The 21,449-nt window shown below is 45.4% G+C and overlaps 1 protein-coding gene across 2 annotated transcripts in view; it reads left to right on the forward strand.

Moving 5' to 3' along the window:
• The first annotated feature begins 1,586 nt into the window (after positions 1–1,586).
• LOC124595819 (protein big brother) overlaps positions 1,587–21,449 on the forward strand; it is a 246,557-nt gene continuing 226,694 nt past the window's right edge. For both annotated transcript variants that reach the window (XM_047134714.1, XM_047134713.1), the window contains exon 1: positions 1,587–1,824. In XM_047134714.1, coding sequence (XP_046990670.1) covers positions 1,648–1,824 — 177 coding nt within the window. In that variant the 5' untranslated portion in view covers positions 1,587–1,647. The remainder of the gene's footprint in view (positions 1,825–21,449) is intronic.

Consider the following 21,449-nt stretch of genomic DNA (forward strand, 5'->3'; position numbering starts at 1 on the left):
GGATGTGTGTGACGTCCTTGGGTTAGTTAGGTTTAAGTAGTTCTACGTTCTAGGGGATTGATGACCTCAGATGTAAAGTCCCATGTGCTCAGAGCCATTTGAACCATTTGGGATAGAGCCTAGTATACAAAGAAGAGCAGCACGTGTGTTTGGCTCGTGGCAGAGCGTCACGGAAACGCTGAATAACTGAACTTACAGATGCTTGAAGACAAGACGTCATCTACTCTGCAAAAGCCTACTTACAACACCTCCACACTGGACTCGCATTCGGGAGGACGAGGGTTCAATCCCGTCTCCGGCCATCCTGATTTAGGTTTTCCGTGATTTCCCTAAATCGTTTCAGGCAAATGCCGGGATGGTTCCTTTGAAAGGGCACGGCCGATTTCCTTCCCAATCCTTCGCTAACCCGAGCTTGCGCTCCGTCTCTAATGCCCTCGTTGTCGACGAGACGTTAAACACTACCCACCCCACCTCCACAACACCTCGAGAACCAGTATTAAGTGAAGAATCTTGTGTTAGGCCTATACTACGGCTCCCTAAGTATCGCTCCTGAAGGGACTGAGTAGACGAGATTAAACCAATTACAGCACGCACAAAAGCGCTTAAGTAATCTTTCTTCCCGTCTTCCACATACCAACAGAGAGCGAATAAATTCTAGTATGTGGTACAGTGGCAATTACCCTACTACCATGCACTCCACACTGGTGTAAATACAAACCTCCTTTTTCTTTTAAGTGAAAAGAAGAACCCCCGGAGACAGAACGGACGTAATAGATAACAGAACCCTGTTTAGAGAAGAAATTTTGTCTTGTGGGTTTCATGAAAGACAGAGGTCAGCAAAAGGAAGGAAATGCTCACAGAAAGAAAAGGAATGTCAATTTCGAGGGACGGAGGATGTCTGGGAGCAAAGCAAAGTTTAATCGAATAAAAAATAATATGGTAGTCGACGAAAAATATGTTGACCCTCCTTTTCCAGCTACACTGTAGAATCCAGATGAAACCAAGGCATGGTTTGATAATCGTTTGGGATTACGCAGACGACGGAACGTATCAAAATTTATTAAACAAATGATAAAAAGTATCAAATTTCTACAGTTTTTTCGGGCTAAAAGAGAAACGAATACGTCCTTTAGAAATAAAGATTTTCAGTGCGCAGGAGTAGAAAGAGAAGCATAGCTTCAGAGTACCCATTTTAGTTACGCTGCAATCAGTATTCACGACGACTATCGCACTGTACTTTCGACAAGGGTGCGTCAGGGATGGGAGGACACAGCCGCTCAAAACCAGTTTTTTTTTCTGGCAGGAGGGTAACCATTACTGCGATCTCTGCAACGGATTTGAGATAGTCAGAGGCAGATTACAAGCACTCCGGCACGCCTGCAGATGTTAACACTGAAAAAAGAAAAAAGAAAAAGGGAGACAAAAATACGTCCGGCGGCGCGTGCGCTACCGCGAGCGGCGAGCACCGCCATATTGTGACGTCAAGGGGCGGGGCCTGCGAGGCGCGGCGGTGGGGGGAAGTGGGCGGGGCCGCGGCGGGCGCGCACGAGGCCTCCGCTGCCGCGGGCGCGCCAGTGTGGGCCCGTGGCTGCGGGAGCGAGCATCGGCAGGGAGCGTGTAGCCCGTCAGAGCCGCCGAGCCGCCGACATGCACGCGATGAACGACCCGAGCGCTGCGCTCGCCGGCATGCTGCCCTTCGACTCGATCGGACTCTACGAGCAGCCCAAGCCGCGCTTCATCTTCAAGATGCCGCGTGTCGTTCCGGACCAGAAGGCCAAGTTCGAGGCGGATGAGCTGTTCAGGAGACTCAGTCGAGAGAGCGAGGTAAGTGGCGCGGCCACTGAGCCACGTCCACGCGCGACAGCGGCTCGCCTACTGTTAGAAACAAGCGGCTAGGAGGCAAAAGAACTTTTCTGTTTCGCTCTAATCGACATCTACACATGTAGTTAACAACCCTCTTTACAGTGTAAATCCTGCATTAGCAGGAAGATGTGCAGCGGATAGGCACTTGGCGCAGGGAGTGGCAACTGACCCTTAACATAGACAAATGTAATGTATTGCGAATACATAGAAAGAAGGATCCTTTATTGTATGATTTTATGATAGCGGAACAAACACTGGTGGCAGTTACTTGTGTAAAATATCTGGGAGTATGCGTACGGAACGATTTGAAGTGGAATGATCATATAAAATTAATTGTTGGTAAGGCGGGTACCAGGTTGAGATTCATTGGAAGAGTCCTTAGAAAATGTAGTCCATCAACAAAGGAGGTGGCTTACAAAACACTCGTTCGACCTATACTTGAGTATTGCTCATCAGTGTGGGATCCGTACCAGATCGGGTTGACAGAGGAGATAGAGAAGATCCAAAGAAGAGCGGCGCGTTTCGTCACAGGGTTATTTGGTAAGCGTGCCAGCGTTATGGAGATGTTTAGCAAACTCAAGTGGCAGACTCTTCAAAAGAGGCGCTAACCATCGCGGTGTAGCTTGCTTTCCAGGTTTCGAGAGGGTGCGTTTCTGGATGAGGTATCGAATATATTGCTTTCCACTACTTATACCTCCCGAGGAGATCACGAATGTAAAATTAGAGAGATTCGAGCGCGCACGGAGGCTTTCCGGCAGTCGTTCTTCTCGCGAACCATACGCGAGTGGAACAGGAAAGGGAGGTAATGACAGTGGCACGTAAAGTGCCCTCCGCCACACACCGTTGGGTGGCTTGCGGAGTATAAATGTAGATGTAGATTGCTTTCGTACTCCATTCGCGCATTGAGCCGGTCGAAAACTGACATTTTGAGACCGTGCCTGTGTACGCAATACAGGTTGATTCTTGCAGAAAAGTTAACAGCAACCAGCTACTTTTCATAATGCTGTTTATTCGCACAAACAGCGCCGTTACCGTCTTCGAGCCGACAAGTTCATCATGAGAGGGCTTGTTGACCTTGAGGCACATACTACAACAAAAAACTTGTCTTAACGTGAAAAAGCCGACTGATGATTAACCTGTCGGTTCGAAATCGCTGACGGCACTATTTATGTGAATAAACAGCATTATAAAACGTGGTTTGTTGCTCTTATCTTGTCTGCAAGAATCAGCCTGTATTTTTTTTGTGATTAATGCTCTCTCTTCCGAGGATATCCATTTATATGCCTCGAGCATTTCTGTTAATATCCGCGTGGTGTATACGGAGCGGTTAATCCGAGCAACGAGTCTCTGGATTCGGTCAATGTCTGTTGTCATGCCTACCTGATGAGAATTGCAAGCGTTCGAACAATATGATTGGTAGCACCAGCATTTGTCTGCGATTTTCTGTACAGATGCACTGCATCTTCCCTGTCCCCTTACCAGAAATCTAAGTCTCCAATTCGCTTTCCCTAATTTCCGAAATCTAGAGCCCCATGCTAATTAGAAACGTGAACTGGCGAAGCAGACAGGCTATTTCATCGAAGTGCATGACGCTATTGCTGGTAATTCATATTATATTCATCGCTAACTATCATCAACAGTGATAAAATTTAAATAAGATATTTTAAAAGCGTGTGTTTCGTTGACATAAAACCTATTGTGGTCTCTAGTTGCGCTAAGCCTCGTTTACTCTTACAGTAGCCTACTTCTATTTAGTTAGTGATAATATGGAATAAAATACAGAAACAGTGCAGCCTACAGTGTTCGCTACCTCAATGCTCTCGCTTCGTACGTTGTGCTGCTATTTTTATTAACTCTGACGTACGGTCGGCATCTTGCTTATCAAGATATCCAATGTGTCCTAGAAGCAGTTGTCCTTCGCTTCCAGCTATTGCAGAAGAATTTATCAATAGCGTATAATACAGAAAGACACGAGTCTCTTGGTTAGTGTGACACCTCATCCAGTGTTTCACCGATGTTAACTTCGTGAGCAGGAAAGTTATGTCATACAGAATAACAAAATTAATGGACACCTTGTAGGTAGAAACACAAATTTCCTTGCTTCCTGCGCACGATGCTATTTTTGAGATTACTGACGATTGCATAGTTTATGTGCGCTTGTGAGTGAGCGTTCCCGAGCTTTCTGCGGTTGCGTATCGACAGAGCACTGCTGCCGTGTGCGAAGATGGAAAGGTTTGCCGCCCACCAATAGTTAACACGCGGCAGTGGATACCAGGCTTACGATTCTGCCGTCTTCCGTGGACAGCTATCTCTCTGTGTTCTTTCCACTATTAGCCGTAATTACCGTAATTACTGGCAGCGCAAGAGGAAGATGTATCTGACCTTTGAATCAAAGACAAACTAGAAAAAGTGGCGAGTAAGATGACTTACTAGACGAAAATTTCCGATCACGGCATTTTCGAATCACTTTTCAGAAATTGGTAAAGCTTGCTAGCGCTTGAGTCTACAATAAATGAAAATTAAGAGGTAATAAAGGTTAAGATACAGAGACGACAGACATACAGCCCTAGTGAATGGAAGTAGTACACATATACATATCAAAATTTAATCTAAGGACCGACCGAGAATGCAGAGTCGAATCTTTTATTACTCTGTTGTCGGCTTTTCTCTACTTACAGGACTCTTACCTGTCACAGCCCACGACTCGTACAAAGAACCCGTGAAAGACTGACTGAATACTTGTGCTCGTTACTGAAGATAACGACAACGTGGAACTTAGCACAGGATGTGTTTTCACTCCTAGAGGACAAATTTTGCGTTGTACCGACGACGCTGGCATGCATTCTGATTATGATGCATTATATGCCACCACTTGTCCTCCACATACGGCTCCAGTTCTTCCATAACTAGGATTCGAACCGTCCACCTATATGTGGAACGCTTCCACAGTAGCGTACGTTATCGGTCTCAGCTACGGAAGCAGGAAAGGAACTTTGTTGACACGATTTTTTCCGCACGTGATAAATTTTCCCCGCCTTTTAGCTCTGCTTTTGGATTTTCAACTTCGCATTCCCTTCTGGGATGCACTGGCGGGAGATATTGACCGTTTGCGTGCTGGATTAGTGTACAAGGGCTTCACGAAATTGGTGAAATGACCATCTTTAAGGTTCTTTATCACAGTCAGACTTATACTGTTCTGGGCATATTTCGGGTGGTATTTTAACATGTGAGTGTCGAATCCACGAAATGGTTTGTTCCCAATTTACGATGTGCAAAACTGTGTGAAAGACTGTGTGGATCCCAACTATCATTTTGGATTAAATGCTGGTTCTGAGTATTGAATTCTTTATTCTGGTGTATTTTTAGAATGATAGCGGACTTTTGATTTGTTTTACAGCATTGTTGGGTCGCGTTAATCCCAAGGTACACATATCACAGTAATGGAAACCTTAACAGTATGCCTGTCACATGTGCCATAACAAATTTTTATTCTCGCTTCTCCACATAAGCTGATGCTGTTAATACATACAGAAATGACGGGAAAGACTTTTTGAAGTCCCAAACAATTCGTATTAGACATTGAATTTATTATATTTTGTGTCAAGAAAAAAAAAAATACTTCTACAATACCTAACGTTCACTCGCACCGCATTAGCAATCACACGATTTCACAACTGGGTTCAAATGGGTGTGAAATCTTACGATACTTAACTGCTAAGGTCATCAGTCCCTAAGCTTACACACTACGTAACCTAAATTATCCTAAAGACAAACACACACATCCATGCCCGAGGGAGGACTCGAAGCTCCACCGGGACCAACCGCACAGTTCCTGACTGCAGCGCCTTAGACCGCTCGGGATTTCACAACTCCTTTCGAGTTAACGATTGCTTTCAGTTTCCATACTGTCACCGTAAAATAATGCGTTTTCCCATTTTATACGAGTGCAAGTAAAGCAGTGATTACAAATAATTTCTCCCGCCACGAATGGGTGACTGAGCACTCCTTACTCGCGTCCAACTCACACTGTAGATAAGCTCCGACTAACACAAAATGTATTTTGTATCATACAGTACAACACTGCCGTCGATATACAAATATCACTGTTCTCGCCTATTTTCCATACATCTGTGCACGACTTTCCCTATCACGCTCACACGCGATCTGCTCGGTAGGCACTCTCAGAACAGACTCATTACAGTCCGTCAAAACCACGCCTGTCTCGGGTGGTGTATTCCCGCGGCACCTGTGGGTTCCGTTGGGACAGATAAGCAAGACTCGATGCTTATAAAATTCATGTCGAAACAAGGCCCCCGGAGTAGACAACATTCCATTACAACTACTGACAGCCTTGGGAGAGCCAGTCCTGACAAAACTCTACCATCTGGTGAGCAAGATGTATGAGACAGGCGAAATACCCTCAGACTTCAAGAAGAATATAATAATTCCAATCCCAAAGAAAGCAGGTGTTGACGGATGTGAAAATAACCGGACTATCAGTTTAATAAGCCACAGCTGCAAAATACTAACGAGAATTCTTTACAGACGAATGGAGAAACTGGTAGAAGCCGACCTCGCTGAAGATCAGTTTGGATTCCGTAGAAATGTTGGAACGCGTGAGAGAATACTGACCGTACGACTTATCTTAGAAGAAAGATTGAGGAAAGGCAAACCTACGTTTCTAGCATTTGTAGACTTAGAGAAAGCTTTTGACAATGTTGATTGGAATACTCTCTTTCAAATTCTGAAGGTGGCAGGGGTAAAATACAGGGAGCGAAAGGCTATCTACAATTTGTACAGAAACCAGATGGCAGTTATAAGAGTCGAGGGACATGAAAGGGAAGCAGTGGTTGGGAAGGGAGTGAGACAGGTTTGTAGCCTCTCCCCGTTGTTATTCAATCTGTATATTGAGCAAGCAGTAAAGGAAACGAAAGAAAAGTTCGGAGTAGGAATTAAAATCCATGGAGAAGAAATTAAAACCTTGAGGTTCGCCGATGACATTGTAATTCTGTCAGAGACAGCAAAAGACTTGGAAGAGCAGTTGAACGAAATGGACAGTGTCTTGAAAGGAGGGTATAAGATGAACATCAACAAAAGCAAAACGAGGATAATGGAATGTAGTCGAATTAAGTCGGGCGATGCTGAGGGAATTAGATTAGGAAATGAGACACTTAAAGCAGTAAAGGAGTTTTGCTATTTGGGGAGCAAAATAGCTGATGATGGTTGAAATAGAGAGGATATAAAATGTAGACTGGCAATGGCAATGAAAGCGTTTCTGAAGAAGAGAAATTTGTTAACATCGAGTATTGATTTAAATGTCAGGAAGTCGTTTCTGAAAGTATTTGTATGGAGTGTAGCCACGTACGGAAGTGAAACGTGGACGATAAATAGTTTAGACAAGAAGAGAATAGAAGCTTTCAAAATGTGGTGCTACAGAGATCACTTAACTAATGGGGAGGTATTGAATAGAATTGGGGAGAAGAGAAGTTTGTGGCACAACTTGACTAGAAGAAGGGATCGGTTGGTAGGACATGTTCTGAGGCATCAAGGGATCACCAATTTGGTACTGGAGGGCAGCGTGGAGGGTAAAAATCGTAGAAGGAAACCAAGAGATGAATACACTAAGCAGATTCAGAAGGATGTAGGCTGCAGTAGGTAGTGGGAGATGAAGAAACTTGCATAGGATAGAGTAGCATGGAGACCTGCATCAAGCCAGTCTCAGGACTGAAGACAACAACAACAACAAAATTTATGAATATCTGTACTCTAAAAGATTTTGCGTTATGATCGTCCAGTGAACTAGGTAGCGTACAGGAAGTCGCCAGTCAAAAGAAGTGTTTTTCCTGTCTCAGCCGTGGAGCAATGACATTCAACATAACACTGACATCGGAGGGGCTTCATCTACATCTACATGTATACTCCGCAAGCCACCCAACGGTGTGTGGCGGAGGGCACTTAACGTGCCACTGTCATTACCTCCCTTTCCTGATCCAGTCGCGTATGGTTCGCGGGAAGAACGACTGTCTGAAAGCCTCCGTGCGCGCTCGAATCTCTCTAATTTTACATTCGTGATCTCCTCGGGAGGTATAAGTAGGGGGAACAATATATTCGATACCTCATCCAGAAACGCACCCTCTCGAAACCTGGCGAGCATGCTACACCGCGGTGCAGAGCGCCTCTCTTGCAGAGTCTGCCACTTGAGTTTTGCTAAACATCTCCGTAACGCTATCACGCTTACCAAATAACCCTGTGACGAAACGCGCCGCTCTTCTTTGGATCTTCTCTATCTCCTCCGTCAACCCGATCTGGTACGGATCCCACACTGATGAGCAATACTCAAGTATAGGTCGAACGGGTGTTTTGTAAGCCACCTCCTTTGTTGATGGACTACATTTCCTAAGGACTCTGCCAATGAATCTCTACCTGGTACCCGCCTTACCAACAATTAATTTTATATGATCATTCCACTTCAAATCGTTCCGCACGCATACTCCCAGATATTTCATAGAAGTAACTGCTACCAGTGTTTGTTCCGCTATCATATAATCATACAATAAAGGATCCTTCTTTCTATGTATTCGCAATACATTACATTTGTCTATGTTAAGGGTAAGTTGCCACTCCTTGCACCAAGTGCCTATCCGCTGCAGATCTTCCTGCATTTCGCTACAATTTTCTAATGCTGCAACTTCTCTGTATACTACAGCATCATCCCCGAAAAGCCGCATGGAACTTCCGACACTATCCACTAGGTCATTTATATATATTGTTTAAACCAATGGTCCCTTAACACTCCCCTGTGGCACGCCAGAGGTTACTTTAACGTCTGTAGACGTCTCTCCATTGATAACAACAGGCTGTGTTCTGTTTGCTAAAAACTCTTCAATCCAGCGACACAGCTGGTCCGATATTCCATAGGCTCTTACTTTGTTTATCAGGCGACAGTGCGGAACTGTATCGAACGCCCTCCGGAAGTCAAGGAAAGTAGCATCTACCTGGGAGCCTGTATCTAATATTTTCTGGGTCTCATGAACAAATAAAGCGAGTTGGGTCTCAGACGATCGCTGTTTCCGGAATCCATGTTGATTCCTACAGAGTAGATACTGGGTTCCAAAAATGACATGATACTCGAGCAAAAAACATGTTCTAAAATTCTACAACAGATCGACGTCAGAGGTATAGGTCTATAGTTTTGCGCATCTGCTCGACGACCCTTCTTGAAGACTGGGACTACCTGTGCTCTTTTCCAATCATTTAGAACCTTCCGTTCCTCTAGAGACAAGCGGTACACGGCTGTTAGAAGGAGTGCAAGTTCTTTCGCGTACTCTGCTTCAGGTATCGGAAGCGATAGCAATACCGCGGCACCCACCAGTACAGCACAGCGATCGGAGTTACGAGCGCGCTCGTTGAGTGTGGCGCGGCTTACAGTCGCTGCGCTACACAGTGCTCGGCGAGCTTCCGGGAAGCTGCTTGGCGGCCGATAAGCGCAGGCAGCTGCGGCGACGCCACGTCGTGCGAGCACTGCTACTACTGCTGCTGCTTGGCCGCAGTGCCAGCCCAGCACTGACAATCGTGGCTGATTCTAGCCCAGGTGTCGCTTTCTCGTGGTAACGACCGCAACGCGTTCACACGCAATTTCTTAGAGTATCACGAAAAAAAAGCCTCTCTTGTCTCTGCTAACCTGTTTATTTATTCGTGTCAGCAGCAGCATAAACACGGCATATACATAAAATAAAACGATATTCGAAGCTAAAGTGGATGAAGGGTATCAGACGGATGCCATATTCCTTGACTTCGGGAAAGCGTTTGACTCGGTGCCCCACTGCAGACTCCTAACTAAGGTACGAGCATATGGAATTGGTTCCCAAGTATGTGAGTGGCTCGAAGACTTCTTAAGTAATAGAACCCAGTACGTTGTCCTCGATGGTGAGTGTTCATCGGAGGTGAGGGTATCATCTGGAGTGCCCCAGGGAAGTGTGGTAGGTCCGCTGTTGTTTTCTATCTACATAAATGATCTCTTGGATAGCGTGGACAGCAATGTGCGACTGTTTGCTGATGATGCGGTGGTGTACGGGAAGGTGTCGTCGTTGAGTGGCTGTAGGAGGATACAAGATGACTTGGACAGGATTTGTGATTGGTGTAAAGAATGGCAGCTAACTCTAAATATAGATAAATGTAAATTAATGCAGATGAATAGGAAAAAGAATCCTGTAATGCTTGAATACTCCATTAGTAGTGTAGCGCTTGACACAGTCACGTCGATTAAATATTTGGGCGTAACATTGCGGAGCGATATGAAGTACGACAGGCATGTAATGGCACTTGTGGGGAAGGCGGATAGTCGTCTTCGGTTCACTGGTAGCTTATATAAAACACTAATACGACCTATTCTTGAGTACTGCTTGAGCGTTTGGGATCCCTATCAGGTCCGATTGAGGGAGGACATAAAAGCAATTCAGAGGCGGTCTACTAGATTTGTTACTGGTAGGTTTTATCATCATGCTTCAGAAACTCAGGTGGGAGTCTCTAGAGGAAAGGAGGCGTTCTTTTCGTGAATCGCTACTGAGGAAATTTAGAGAACCAGCATTTGAGGCTGACTGCAGTAAAATTTTACTGCCGCCAACTTACATTTCGCGGAAAGACCACAAATATAAGATAAGAGAGATTAGGGCTCGTACAGAGGCATATAGGCAGTCATTTTTCCCTCGTTCTGTTTGGGAGTGGAACAGGGAGAGAAGATGCTAGTTGTGGCACGAGGTACCCTCCACCACGCACCGTATGGTGGATTGCGGAGTATGTATGTAGATGTAGATGTAAATCAAATTAGGAGCCATAACTTATTTGGGTGATTTCGCAAATTATCTAAAGTGAGAAAAGAGGGTGGTGCAAGAGATGGCTCAATTCGAGTGCTCCTGTATCTTCATTGATCAGGAGCGGAATGGGGACCGGTACGAACAAACCTACTCATCGCCATATGAAATCATGGAAATGTATGGAAGTGTACTTTCAGAAAGCGGTGCGGTGCGTTATCGTAAGTACTCCAGCCCTTCGGTGGTTAGTAGCTAACCATTGCGTTACACGAAGTTCGTAGAGGGATCAGCCAGACCAGAACGCAAAAACGAACACCGTCATGCGAAGGAACATCATGAGAAGCAATCAAACAAGAACGAGACAGACGGAATAAGCTAATGGAACTGTTTATTATTTCAAAAGTAGTCACCGCAACTGCCAATACGTTTGTACCACTGAGACACATCGGTCAGTGCCTTCATGAGGATGATGGTTGGTTTGTGGGGCGCTGAACAACGCGGTCATCAGCACCCGTACAAAGTCCCAAATTTTACACAGTCCTTTTCACAATCCAGTCTACTCACTCTCACAAATGATGATGATGATCACTGCAGAACGATTCTACTGCAGCCAACGTACATTCGAGAAGCACACCATTAAAAAAAATTATGGCTCGTAGGAAAGCACTGTCGCTTTTCCCTTGCGCCGTGCGGTTAGAAACGCCATGTCACGGATTGTGCGGCCCCTGCCGCTGGAGGTTCGAGTCCCGTCTCGGGCTTGGGTGTGTATGTGTGTGTGTCGTTCTTAGCATGAGTTGGTTTAAGTTAGTGTAACTAACTATCTGGCACAATCAGATCTACTCCAGTTTATTGGCTTTTACTGTTAACTGGTATAATGCCTCCTGATCTACGCAGATGTACTGCCCTTATGAGAGAATTCCACAAGATCTCCAGGAATTCTAACCTACCCGTGCATAGCGACCTGCCACTTTTAAATCGCAAGAGACTGAAATCACGTCATCCAACTCTGTGCGATGCTGCTGACATGGTGGCTAAGAATTTCAAACCTCTTGAAGAATGGAAAGGTCGGTGGGAAGCAGTGACAGATGTGCACCTGCATAACATCTTCTCAGGTGCTAAACTTCCAAGTGGATTCGACTTACCACGCAAGACGTGGTCTACTCTCAACAGAATCCGTACCAGCCATGGGCGATGCAGGGATGCTCTCTTTAAGTGGAACAAGCTGCCTGATCCAGCTTGTGACTGCGGGGCTCCATACCAGACTGTTCACCACATCGTCAGTGAATGCAGGATTCGAGCCTATCACGGCGCCAAAGAGGACTTCCTGCTAGCAACTCCAGATGCAGTGCGCTGGATTGAAGGACTGGATATTCAGTTGTCAAAACAAACTTAAGTTTCTTGTGTGCCAATATGTACATATATATATGTAATTTCATGATATGTCTGTATTAGCCATACGCTAAATAATAAAGTGTAACTAGTGTGTAAGTCTAGGGACCGATGACCTCAGCAGTTTTGTCCCTTAGGAATTCACACGCATTTGAACTTATTTTCTTCCCTTGCCTCGTTTGTGAGTGGAACAGAAAAGGTAAGGACTAGTGGTGGTACAAGATACCCTCCACCATGCGCCGTTTGTTGGCTTGCGGAGTATGTATGTAGATGTAAGACTAGAGTACTGAGCGAGCGAGATGGCGCGGTGGTAGCACGCTGGACTCTTATTAGCCCGGCTAAATCGCTCTCGGCAAATGCCGGTATAGCTCCTTCAAAAAGGGCGCGGCCGATTTCCGTCCCTATCCTTCCGTAATCCGAGCTTGTGCTCCGTCTCTCATGACGTGCTGTCGACAGGAAGTTAAACTTTAATCTTCCTTTCCTTCCTTCCCTCCTTTCTCGAGTACTGAGAGGTTGACTGGAGCAGGTGGCCAGAACGAGAAGTCTCCGGCGAAACGAGGAAGCGGATGTGGGAGCAGCGAGGCTGGCTGCGGCAGCGCACCTGGGAGTAGCCGTTAGACCGCAAGCAACCTGACCCCATCTGGCTGCGGACAGCGGCCACGCATTTCCGATATAACGACATGGATTCTCCTATGTCGCAGCGTCTTTTATGATAGTGGCGAATATCCTTAAAATTTTTAGTAGACGCGAGGGTCAAAACTGTGGCGCACCAGAACTCGAATCAGTCTACTTGCTTTTTGCGGGCAATCCTTTTACTGATGCAGCTCTCTAGACATTTCTGACGGCAGACTCACAGAATCAGTCTTCCGGTATCTCTCCGCTTCTCTCCGAAACAGCGTAAACCATACACGGAGGTGACAAAATGCATGGGATGCTTCCTAATATCGTCTTTGTTGATCCATTCTGGGTCGTGGGACGACGGCTGGCATGAACTTCTTGATGCAATAATTTACCAACAGCCGTATGTATTGTAGAAATTTATTTTATTTTATGAACTTCTATGTGCTACCAGTTTCGGCATTACATTGATGCCATCCTCAGGCCCCACTCGTCATAGTCGTGTGTCGCCTGGCCACCAAGAGCTGTTGCAGGACGATTGATTCACGGACCGAGTTATATGGCTCCTTCCGTCTATAGCGATTTTACGACTATGACAAGTGGGGCCTGAAGGTGGCATCGAAGGAATGCTGAAACTGGTAGCACGTAGAAGTTATAAAATAAAATAAATTTCTACCATACATACGGCTGTTGGTAAATTATTGCTTCAAGAAGTTCCTAATATCGTGTCGGACCTTCTTTAGCCCGGTGTAGTGCAGCAACTCGAGATGGCATGGACTCAAAAAGTCTTTAGAAGTCCCCTGCAACATTTTTTAGCCATGTTGCCTCTTTAGCTGACCATAATTGCGGAAGTGTTACCGGTGCAGATGTTTATGCACGAACTGACCTCTCGGTTATGTCCCATAAATATTCGATGGGATTCATGTCGATCGATAAGGGTGGCCAATTCATTCCTCGAATTGTCCAAAATTTTCTTCAAACCAATAGCGAATATTTGTGGCGCAGTGACATAACGTCATTTTTTGGGAACATGAAGTCCGCGTATGGCTGAAAATGGCCTCCAAGTAACCGAACATAACTATTTCCAGTCAATAATCTGTTCAGATGGACAAGAGGACGCAGTCCATTTCATGTAAACACAGCGCACACCCTTATGGAGCCTTGTTGACAACTTCGTGGGGTCTGCACCACATTCGTACCCCACCATCACTACTTACCACCTGAAATCGGGACTCATCTGACCAGGCCACTGTTTCCCATTCGTCTAGGGTCCAACCAATATGGTCACGAGCCCAGGAGGGGCGCTACAGGCGATGTCACGCTGTTAGCAAAGGCACTCGCGTCGTTCGTCTGCTGCCATGGCCCATTAACGCCACATTTCGCTGCACTGTCTTAACGGATACGTTCGTCGTACGACCTACATTGATTCTGCGGTTATTTCACGCAGTGTTGCTTGTCTGTTAGCACTGACAACTCTACGCAAACACCGCTGCTCTCGGACGTTAAGTGAAGGCCGTCGGCAACTGCGTTGTCCGTGGTGAGAGGTAATGTCTGAAATGCGGTACTCTCGGCGCACTCTAGATACTGTGGATCTAGGAATACTGTATTCACTAACGATTTCTGACATGGAATGTCCACTGCGTCTAGCTCCAACCACCAGTCCGCGTTCAGCGTCTTTTAATTCCCGTCGTGCGGCCATAATCATATCGGAAACCTTTTCACATGACTCACTTCAGTACAAGGGACAGTTCCGCCAATGCACTGCCCTTTTATACATTGACTATGCGATACTATCGTTATCTGTATGTGTGCATATCGCTATCCCATGACTTTTGACACCTCGGTGTACACCTGTGTAAAAGATTTCTTTTTCTGGCCGAGGGGTTCTAGGCGATTCAGTCCGGAACCGCGCGACTGCTACGGTCGCAGGTTCGAATCCTGCCTCGGGCATGGATGTGTGTGATGTCCTCAGGTTAGTTAGGTTTAAGTAGTTCTAAGTTCTAGGGGACTGAAGACCTCAGCTGTTGAGTCCCATAGTGCTCAGAGCCATTTGAACCATTTCTTTTTCTGCGCTATGCGCACTGGCTTACTCTCTACGCCAGACTAGTTTAGGCTATGGCCAACGGTAGAAAACACGTTACAAAAAAAAAAAAAAATGGTTCAAATGGCTCTGAGCACTATGGGACTCAACTGCTGAGGTCATTAGTCCCCTAGAACTTAGAACTAGTTAAACCTAACTAACCCGAGGACAGCACACACATCCATGCCCGAGGCAGGATTCGAACCTGCGACCGTAGCGGTCTTGCGGTTCCAGACTGCAGCGCCTTTAACCACACGGCCACTTCGGCCGGCAAAACACGTTACAAGTAGCCCGAGATCGATAAAGGATGTTTTCGTTAATTTGCACCTTCTTTCACTACAAACAGTTTATTAGAGTGCAAAACGCCAAGCTAGCTGTAACTAGCTATTCAACAGTCGGGCCCTAAGTATTGAAAAGTAAGAGAGCATCCACTTGAGTTATTAAAACAAATCCGTTAAATTTCGGTTACAAGATAAATCCGTCAAATCTAAAGGCTGCAAATTCAATCACATACCCTGGGATAACAGTCAGGAACACTTTAAACTGGAACGATCACATATAAAATGTCGTGGGCAAGACGAATCAAAGACCGCGTTTTATTGCGAGAACACTTAGAAGATGCAACAAATCCGCTGAACAGGCCGCCTACACTAAGCCTGTCCGTCGTTTTCAGGAGTACGACTGTGCGGTGTGGGATCATTACCAAATACGATTGGCGGAGCACATCGAAAAAGTCCAAATAAGGACAGCTCGTTTTTTATTATCACAAAATATGGAGAAAGTGTCACGGATACGATATGCGAGCTGGAGTGGCAATCATTAAAACAAAGGCGTTTTCCGTTGCGGCGGAATCTTTTCACGAAGTTTCAATCACCAACTTTCTCCTCCGAATGCGAAAATAATTTGTTGGCGCTCACTAACAGAGGTAAATGATCATCGTAATAAAATAAGAGAAATAAGGGCTCGCGTGGAAAGATGTAGGTGTTCTTTTTTCCCCGCGACGTGTTCGAGAGTGCAACAGTAGACAAATAGTGTGGAAGAGGTTCGATGAACCCTCTGCCAGGCACTTAAGTATGAATTGGAGAGTAGCCACATAGATGTAGACGTAGACGAATGGAAGGGCATACTATCTCCAACTGGACCATGCCTACTGCAGCTCTGTGAGATTCAAAGTATCCTTGGGGTTCATGAAACCTTTACATTTCGTTTACGTGTCTATGTACGATCGCTGCTTACCACCGGGAGTCAACTTACGTATTTTCTACAGAGGTATTTCAAGCGAGGGCATAAATAATAATGTTGGATGGCTCAACAGTTTGATGCAAGTCTTTCAATTGGACACCAAATCGGCGACTTTCGTATCCGTGAGCCAAAGGCACCCGGTGTTCCGAGGCTGTCACTCATTCAAGTACTAACCGGCACCAACATTGCTAAACTTTGGTGATCGGACGAGGACCGCAGTATGCGACGCGACAAGGCCGTTGTAACAAGCAAAATCAAAAATTTTATTAATGAGCTGCGCTCCTCGTCCCAACTACTTTCCTCTGTTTGATAAGTAAAGACTGTCGCATTTTCACAAATCCTACTTAGGTTTCTCTAAAAGAGGTGACTAGCTATTATAAATATTTTTCCCGAAAAAGTGTCCAGGACATTTACTTCCAGGGTTATATACATGTGTATCTAGAGTTAACCCTAGGCCACAAAACTATTGTTCAAAACTCAGAAAAAATCGCAACTTACGCGAAGCACAATCATTCCAGTACTACATTTGCAATATTAACTTAACTGTGCAGAGAAGTTCATATCCTTAAAACAGTGAAGGCCTTTGACGTCATCAGATGCCTAGTATGATAGAAATTACGGATATAACCGACTATATTACGTAAATCGGTATATAATGTTTTGTGGTTTTCCATGATTTCCCTAAATCGCTTCAGGCAAATGCCGGGATGGTTTCTTTGAAAGGGCACGGCCGATTTCCTTCGCCATCCTTCCCTAATCCGAGTTTGTTCTCTGTCTCTAATGACCTCGTTGTCGACGGGACGTTAAACACTAATCCACACACAATCCTTATAGTCAGAACGTGTGAATCAACGCAGAAGAATATGAATAAAAACGCAGTGAAGACAGAGCATGTTCTGTGGAAGTTTCCCCACCTATTCACGTGCACAAAATTCTGAGAATATTCTCCGACGATACTTTTAGCCCCAGGAAATAAATGGAATGTCAAGAATGATCTATAAACTATTTCCACTTGACGGCCTGGAGGAAGGAAGGAACATTGGGTTTAACGTCCCGTCGACACCGAGGTCATTACACACGGAGCACAAGCTCGGATGGTTCAAGTATGGGGAAGGAAATCGGCAGTGCCATTTCAAAGGAACAGTCCCGGCATTTGACCAGCGAGATTTAGGGAAACCGAAATCTGGATGGCCGGACGCGGGTTTGAACCGTCGTCCTCCCGAAGGCGAGTCGGAACTTGTATAGCCTCTGTTAAAAACACAAACTCTAATCTCCCTTTCTCCTTCAGTGTCTTGGTTCTACACACTTTTGCGATGATATTGTTATTTCGTGTGTGGGTGCAGCTTCTAACATATATGCGACTGCCACTTATAATCCTCAAGAAAATTTGCAAAATTTATGAAACAGACTGTCATACAGTATTTTTCGTGTCCTCTTGAAGTTTTTTTTGTGAAGAACATTTCCTTTGATCGTTTCTAATATTTCTCAACGATTATAGGCCATATTCACAGGGTGGATTTGTTACAGTTGTATACGACTGCTACTTCTGCGTGCGATGACAGTCAAGTAAACTTAGTTCGCATTTTCCTTCCATATCACTTATCAGTACACCAAAAATTCCACCAATGTCGAGTCATTTATCTGTTTACATGTGCCGACCTTAAACTATGAGTCGTAATACTTCTCAAGTTAAACTTAAAAACAGTTACTTTCCGTGTAGATGCACCCTACGAAAGGGAATGGCTGTTTGTTTGTAAGACTTTTCACTTCTATTAACTGTGTTAGAAATCCTGCAAGTCTAATTACTGTGACTTCAGGCGCTTGTAATGAACGCATAATTTCCGGAAAGAACGCTACTATATTTTAAACGAGAAAATAAGGAAAAAACCGTAATTACCACACCGCCTGAAGGTAACGAGCCGTATTTTATGAACTTTCTCCTAAGCTTACGACAGGCAGAGTAGCTCTTTCTGGTGAGATGGCGCTGCGCAATCATCGCGATGGAAATTCCTGTAAAAACACAGACTCTAATCTCCCTTTCTCCTTCAGTGTCTTGGTTCTACACACTATTGCGATGATATTGTTATTTCGTGTGTGGGTGCAGCTTCTAACATATATGCAACTGCCACTAATAATCCTCAAGAAAATTTGCAAAATTTATGAAACAGACTGTCATACAGTATTTTTCGCAGTTTCGACAGTGTACCTCAAAATAATGCCGTTGAATACTTGTCGGAACGAAATGCGCATATGAGACTGTTAATCAAACCTGATGGACGATATACAGCGGCAGGAAGAGTGCAGGTTTTCTTTGAACGCATTTTTAAATGTATTTCGTACTTGAGATCTTAACGTCATATTAAATGAGCAATTAACCTCGTTAGTTGCGAAAACGAGACACGTTTGCAGTTAAGTTGCAGCTAAGGGAAAACTGCAGGGATGATGGCGGCATCAGATTATGGGCTCTTAAGTACTGTCATAAACCCCCATCTGATGGGAGCTCCTCCCACAAATATTTCGCTCCAGGCTACTCCACGGTGGATTCTTCTTGGCGTTGAATTTGTTTCCATTTACCCAATACGTAAATGTTCCTGATTACAATCGTTTAACTGCGAATACGTGAGTTGTTCATCAGTGTGAGTTATTTGTGAGCACATGGCCTGTTGCAAGCCTTTAGTTCACACATCTATCCTTACTTGTTTATGTCTAGTATATTCATTTACCCACTACTAAAGAAATTTATCGCTATCTTGTTGATTGAAGTCTTCCATGAAGGTGCCATGAGTAGTTAACGTTTGTTGCGTCTTCTGATCTGTTAAACAACTACGTAAGCGGTTGCTCGAATGGATCCTTAAAATTCGTCAAATTAGATTTTATGTCTTGCTACTTTCCTGTTGGATTTGGTCGTTGGACCAACTACAACTTCATGCTCTGAAAGGTGCGCCGTTAGATGGCAGTATCCAGAGGGATGTGATCCAGACCTGTCTCCCTACCGTTAATATCACATTATCTGCTTCAGCCTCCCAGATTTTAACAACTGCACATAGGCTTGTTCGCCCATTCCTCAAGGCATTCTCTCTCTGGCTCTTAATAACTGGCTAATAAATTTGATACCTATTCCTATTTTCCCTGCAGTGCAGGGACATAATAGAAATTACAGTAATGCTCTTTTGCGAAAGAGGATTTTCATTAATAAATTAGAATCGATAGTTGTCATCATCCATCGCAACATGTTTCATTTTGATGCGTCTGCTGGGAGGAAGGACCGACTTTTACTTACTGTAGTAATTGCTACATTTGTAACCAACTAATTAATGTGATAGATGCGAAATGTAATGTAGAATGCACATGTCACATCCTGTATCTCGTTTTGACTTGTGGTCACGGAGCTATTAAAATAGCTACTGACACTGGGTGCTCTTATCGCATGGATTATATGGTTACCAATACTTCATAAACTACACTACTGGCCATTAAAATTGCTACACCGCGAAGATGACGTGCTACAGACGCGAAATTTTACCGACAGGAACAAGATGCTGTGACATGCAAATGATTAGCTTTTCACAGCAGTCACACAAGGTTGGCACCGGTGGCGACACCTACAACGTGCTAACATGAGGAAAGTTTCCAACCGATTTCTCATACACAAATAGCAGTTGACAGGCGTTTCCTGGTGAAACGTTGTTGTGATGCCTCGTAAGGCCGGATTGTAGCCTATCGCGATTGCGGTTTATCGTATGGCGACATTGCTGCTCGCGTTGGCCGAGATCCAATGACTGTTAGCAGAATATGGAATCGGTGGGTTCAGGAGGGTAATGCGGAACGCCGCGCTGGATCCCAACGGGCTCGTATCACTAGCAGTCGAGATGACAGGCATCTTATCCGCATGGCTGTAACGGATCGTGCTGCCACGTCTCGATCCCTGAGTCAACAGATGGGGACGTTTGCAAGACAACCATCTGCACGAACAGTTCGACGACGTTTGCAGCAGCATGGACAGTCAGCTCGGAGGCCATGGGTGCAGTTACCCTTGCCGCGGAATCACAGACAGGAGCGCCTGCGATGGTGTACTCAACGACGAACCTGGGTGCACGAATGGCAAAACGTCATTTTTACGGACGAATCCAGGTTCCGTTTACACCATCATCATGGTCGCATCCGTGTTTCGCGACGTCGCGGTGAACGCACATTGGAAGCGTGTATTCGTCATCGTCATACTGGCGTATCACCCGGCGTGACGGTATGGGGTGCCATTGGTTACACGTCTCGGTCACCTCTTGCTCGCATTGACGGCACTTTGAACATTGGGCGTTACATTTCAGATGTGTTACGACCCGTGGCTCTACCCTTCTTTCGATCCCTGCGAAACCCTACATTTCAGCAGGGTAACGCACGGCCGCACGTTGCAGGTCCTGTACGGGCCTTTCTGGATACAGAAAATGTTCGACTGCTGGCCTGGCCAGCACACTCTCCAGATCTCTCACCAACTGAAAACGTCTGGTCAATGGTGGCCGAGCAACTGGCTCGTCACAATACGGCAGTCACTACTCTTGATGAACTGTGGTATCGTGTTGAAGCTGCATGGGCAGCTATACCTGTACACGCCATCCAAGCTCTGTTTGACTCAATGCCCAGGCGTATCAAGGCCGTTATTGCGGCCAGAGGTGGTTGTTGTGGGTACTGATATCTCCGGATCTATGCACCCAATTTGGGTGAAAATGTAATCACATGTCAGTTCTAGTATAATATATTTGTCCAATGAATACCCGTTTATCATCTGAATTTTTTATTGGTGTAGCAATTTTAATGGCCAGTAGTGTATTATCGCTGTTTCACGCAGCAGAGGCGAGGAAGGTAGAACTCTTGGTTTTTTTTTCTTCCTACGTTTGTTCCTGTAGCATGAAAGCGGTTTATTAGCGAACAGAGATTTATGGTTGATTTATCTACCTGACGTCCTCTACACATCTGAATAGTTCCTAAGCTGGCATTTAGAACACGGCGTAAAGCCAACAACTGCTAGATGGCGGAGCAGTAGCAGCGTGCGCACAGTAGCAGCTTGCCGCGCTCGTGTGAGCGTTGCTGGCAGAGCCGTGCAGCGATGCGATGCGTCATGCGACGCAGAAGGCGAGCGGCGGACCCGCGTGCGACCACGCACGCACTCAGCGCACAGGCATTTCCTGCCGCTCGGCTCGAATCGCGCGCTACGCACCGATAGCAAAGAAACACAAACTGCACACAGCCACTCGAACTATCATATCTGAAGCCCGTTATATTCACGGAAGGACACGTCTGACACTGGCGAACTCAGATCCCCCCACAGATGCAAAGTCAGTTTCTTTGAAGACTGGGTCAGAATGAAAGTTTCACTCTGCAGCTGTGAGTGCGCTGATATGAAACTTCTTGGCAGATTAAAACTGTGTGTGGACGAGGTACTGGCGGAAATA

This window comes from Schistocerca americana, chromosome 2 (assembly GCF_021461395.2).
Source record: "Schistocerca americana isolate TAMUIC-IGC-003095 chromosome 2, iqSchAmer2.1, whole genome shotgun sequence".
Classification (NCBI taxonomy): domain Eukaryota; kingdom Metazoa; phylum Arthropoda; class Insecta; order Orthoptera; family Acrididae; genus Schistocerca; species Schistocerca americana.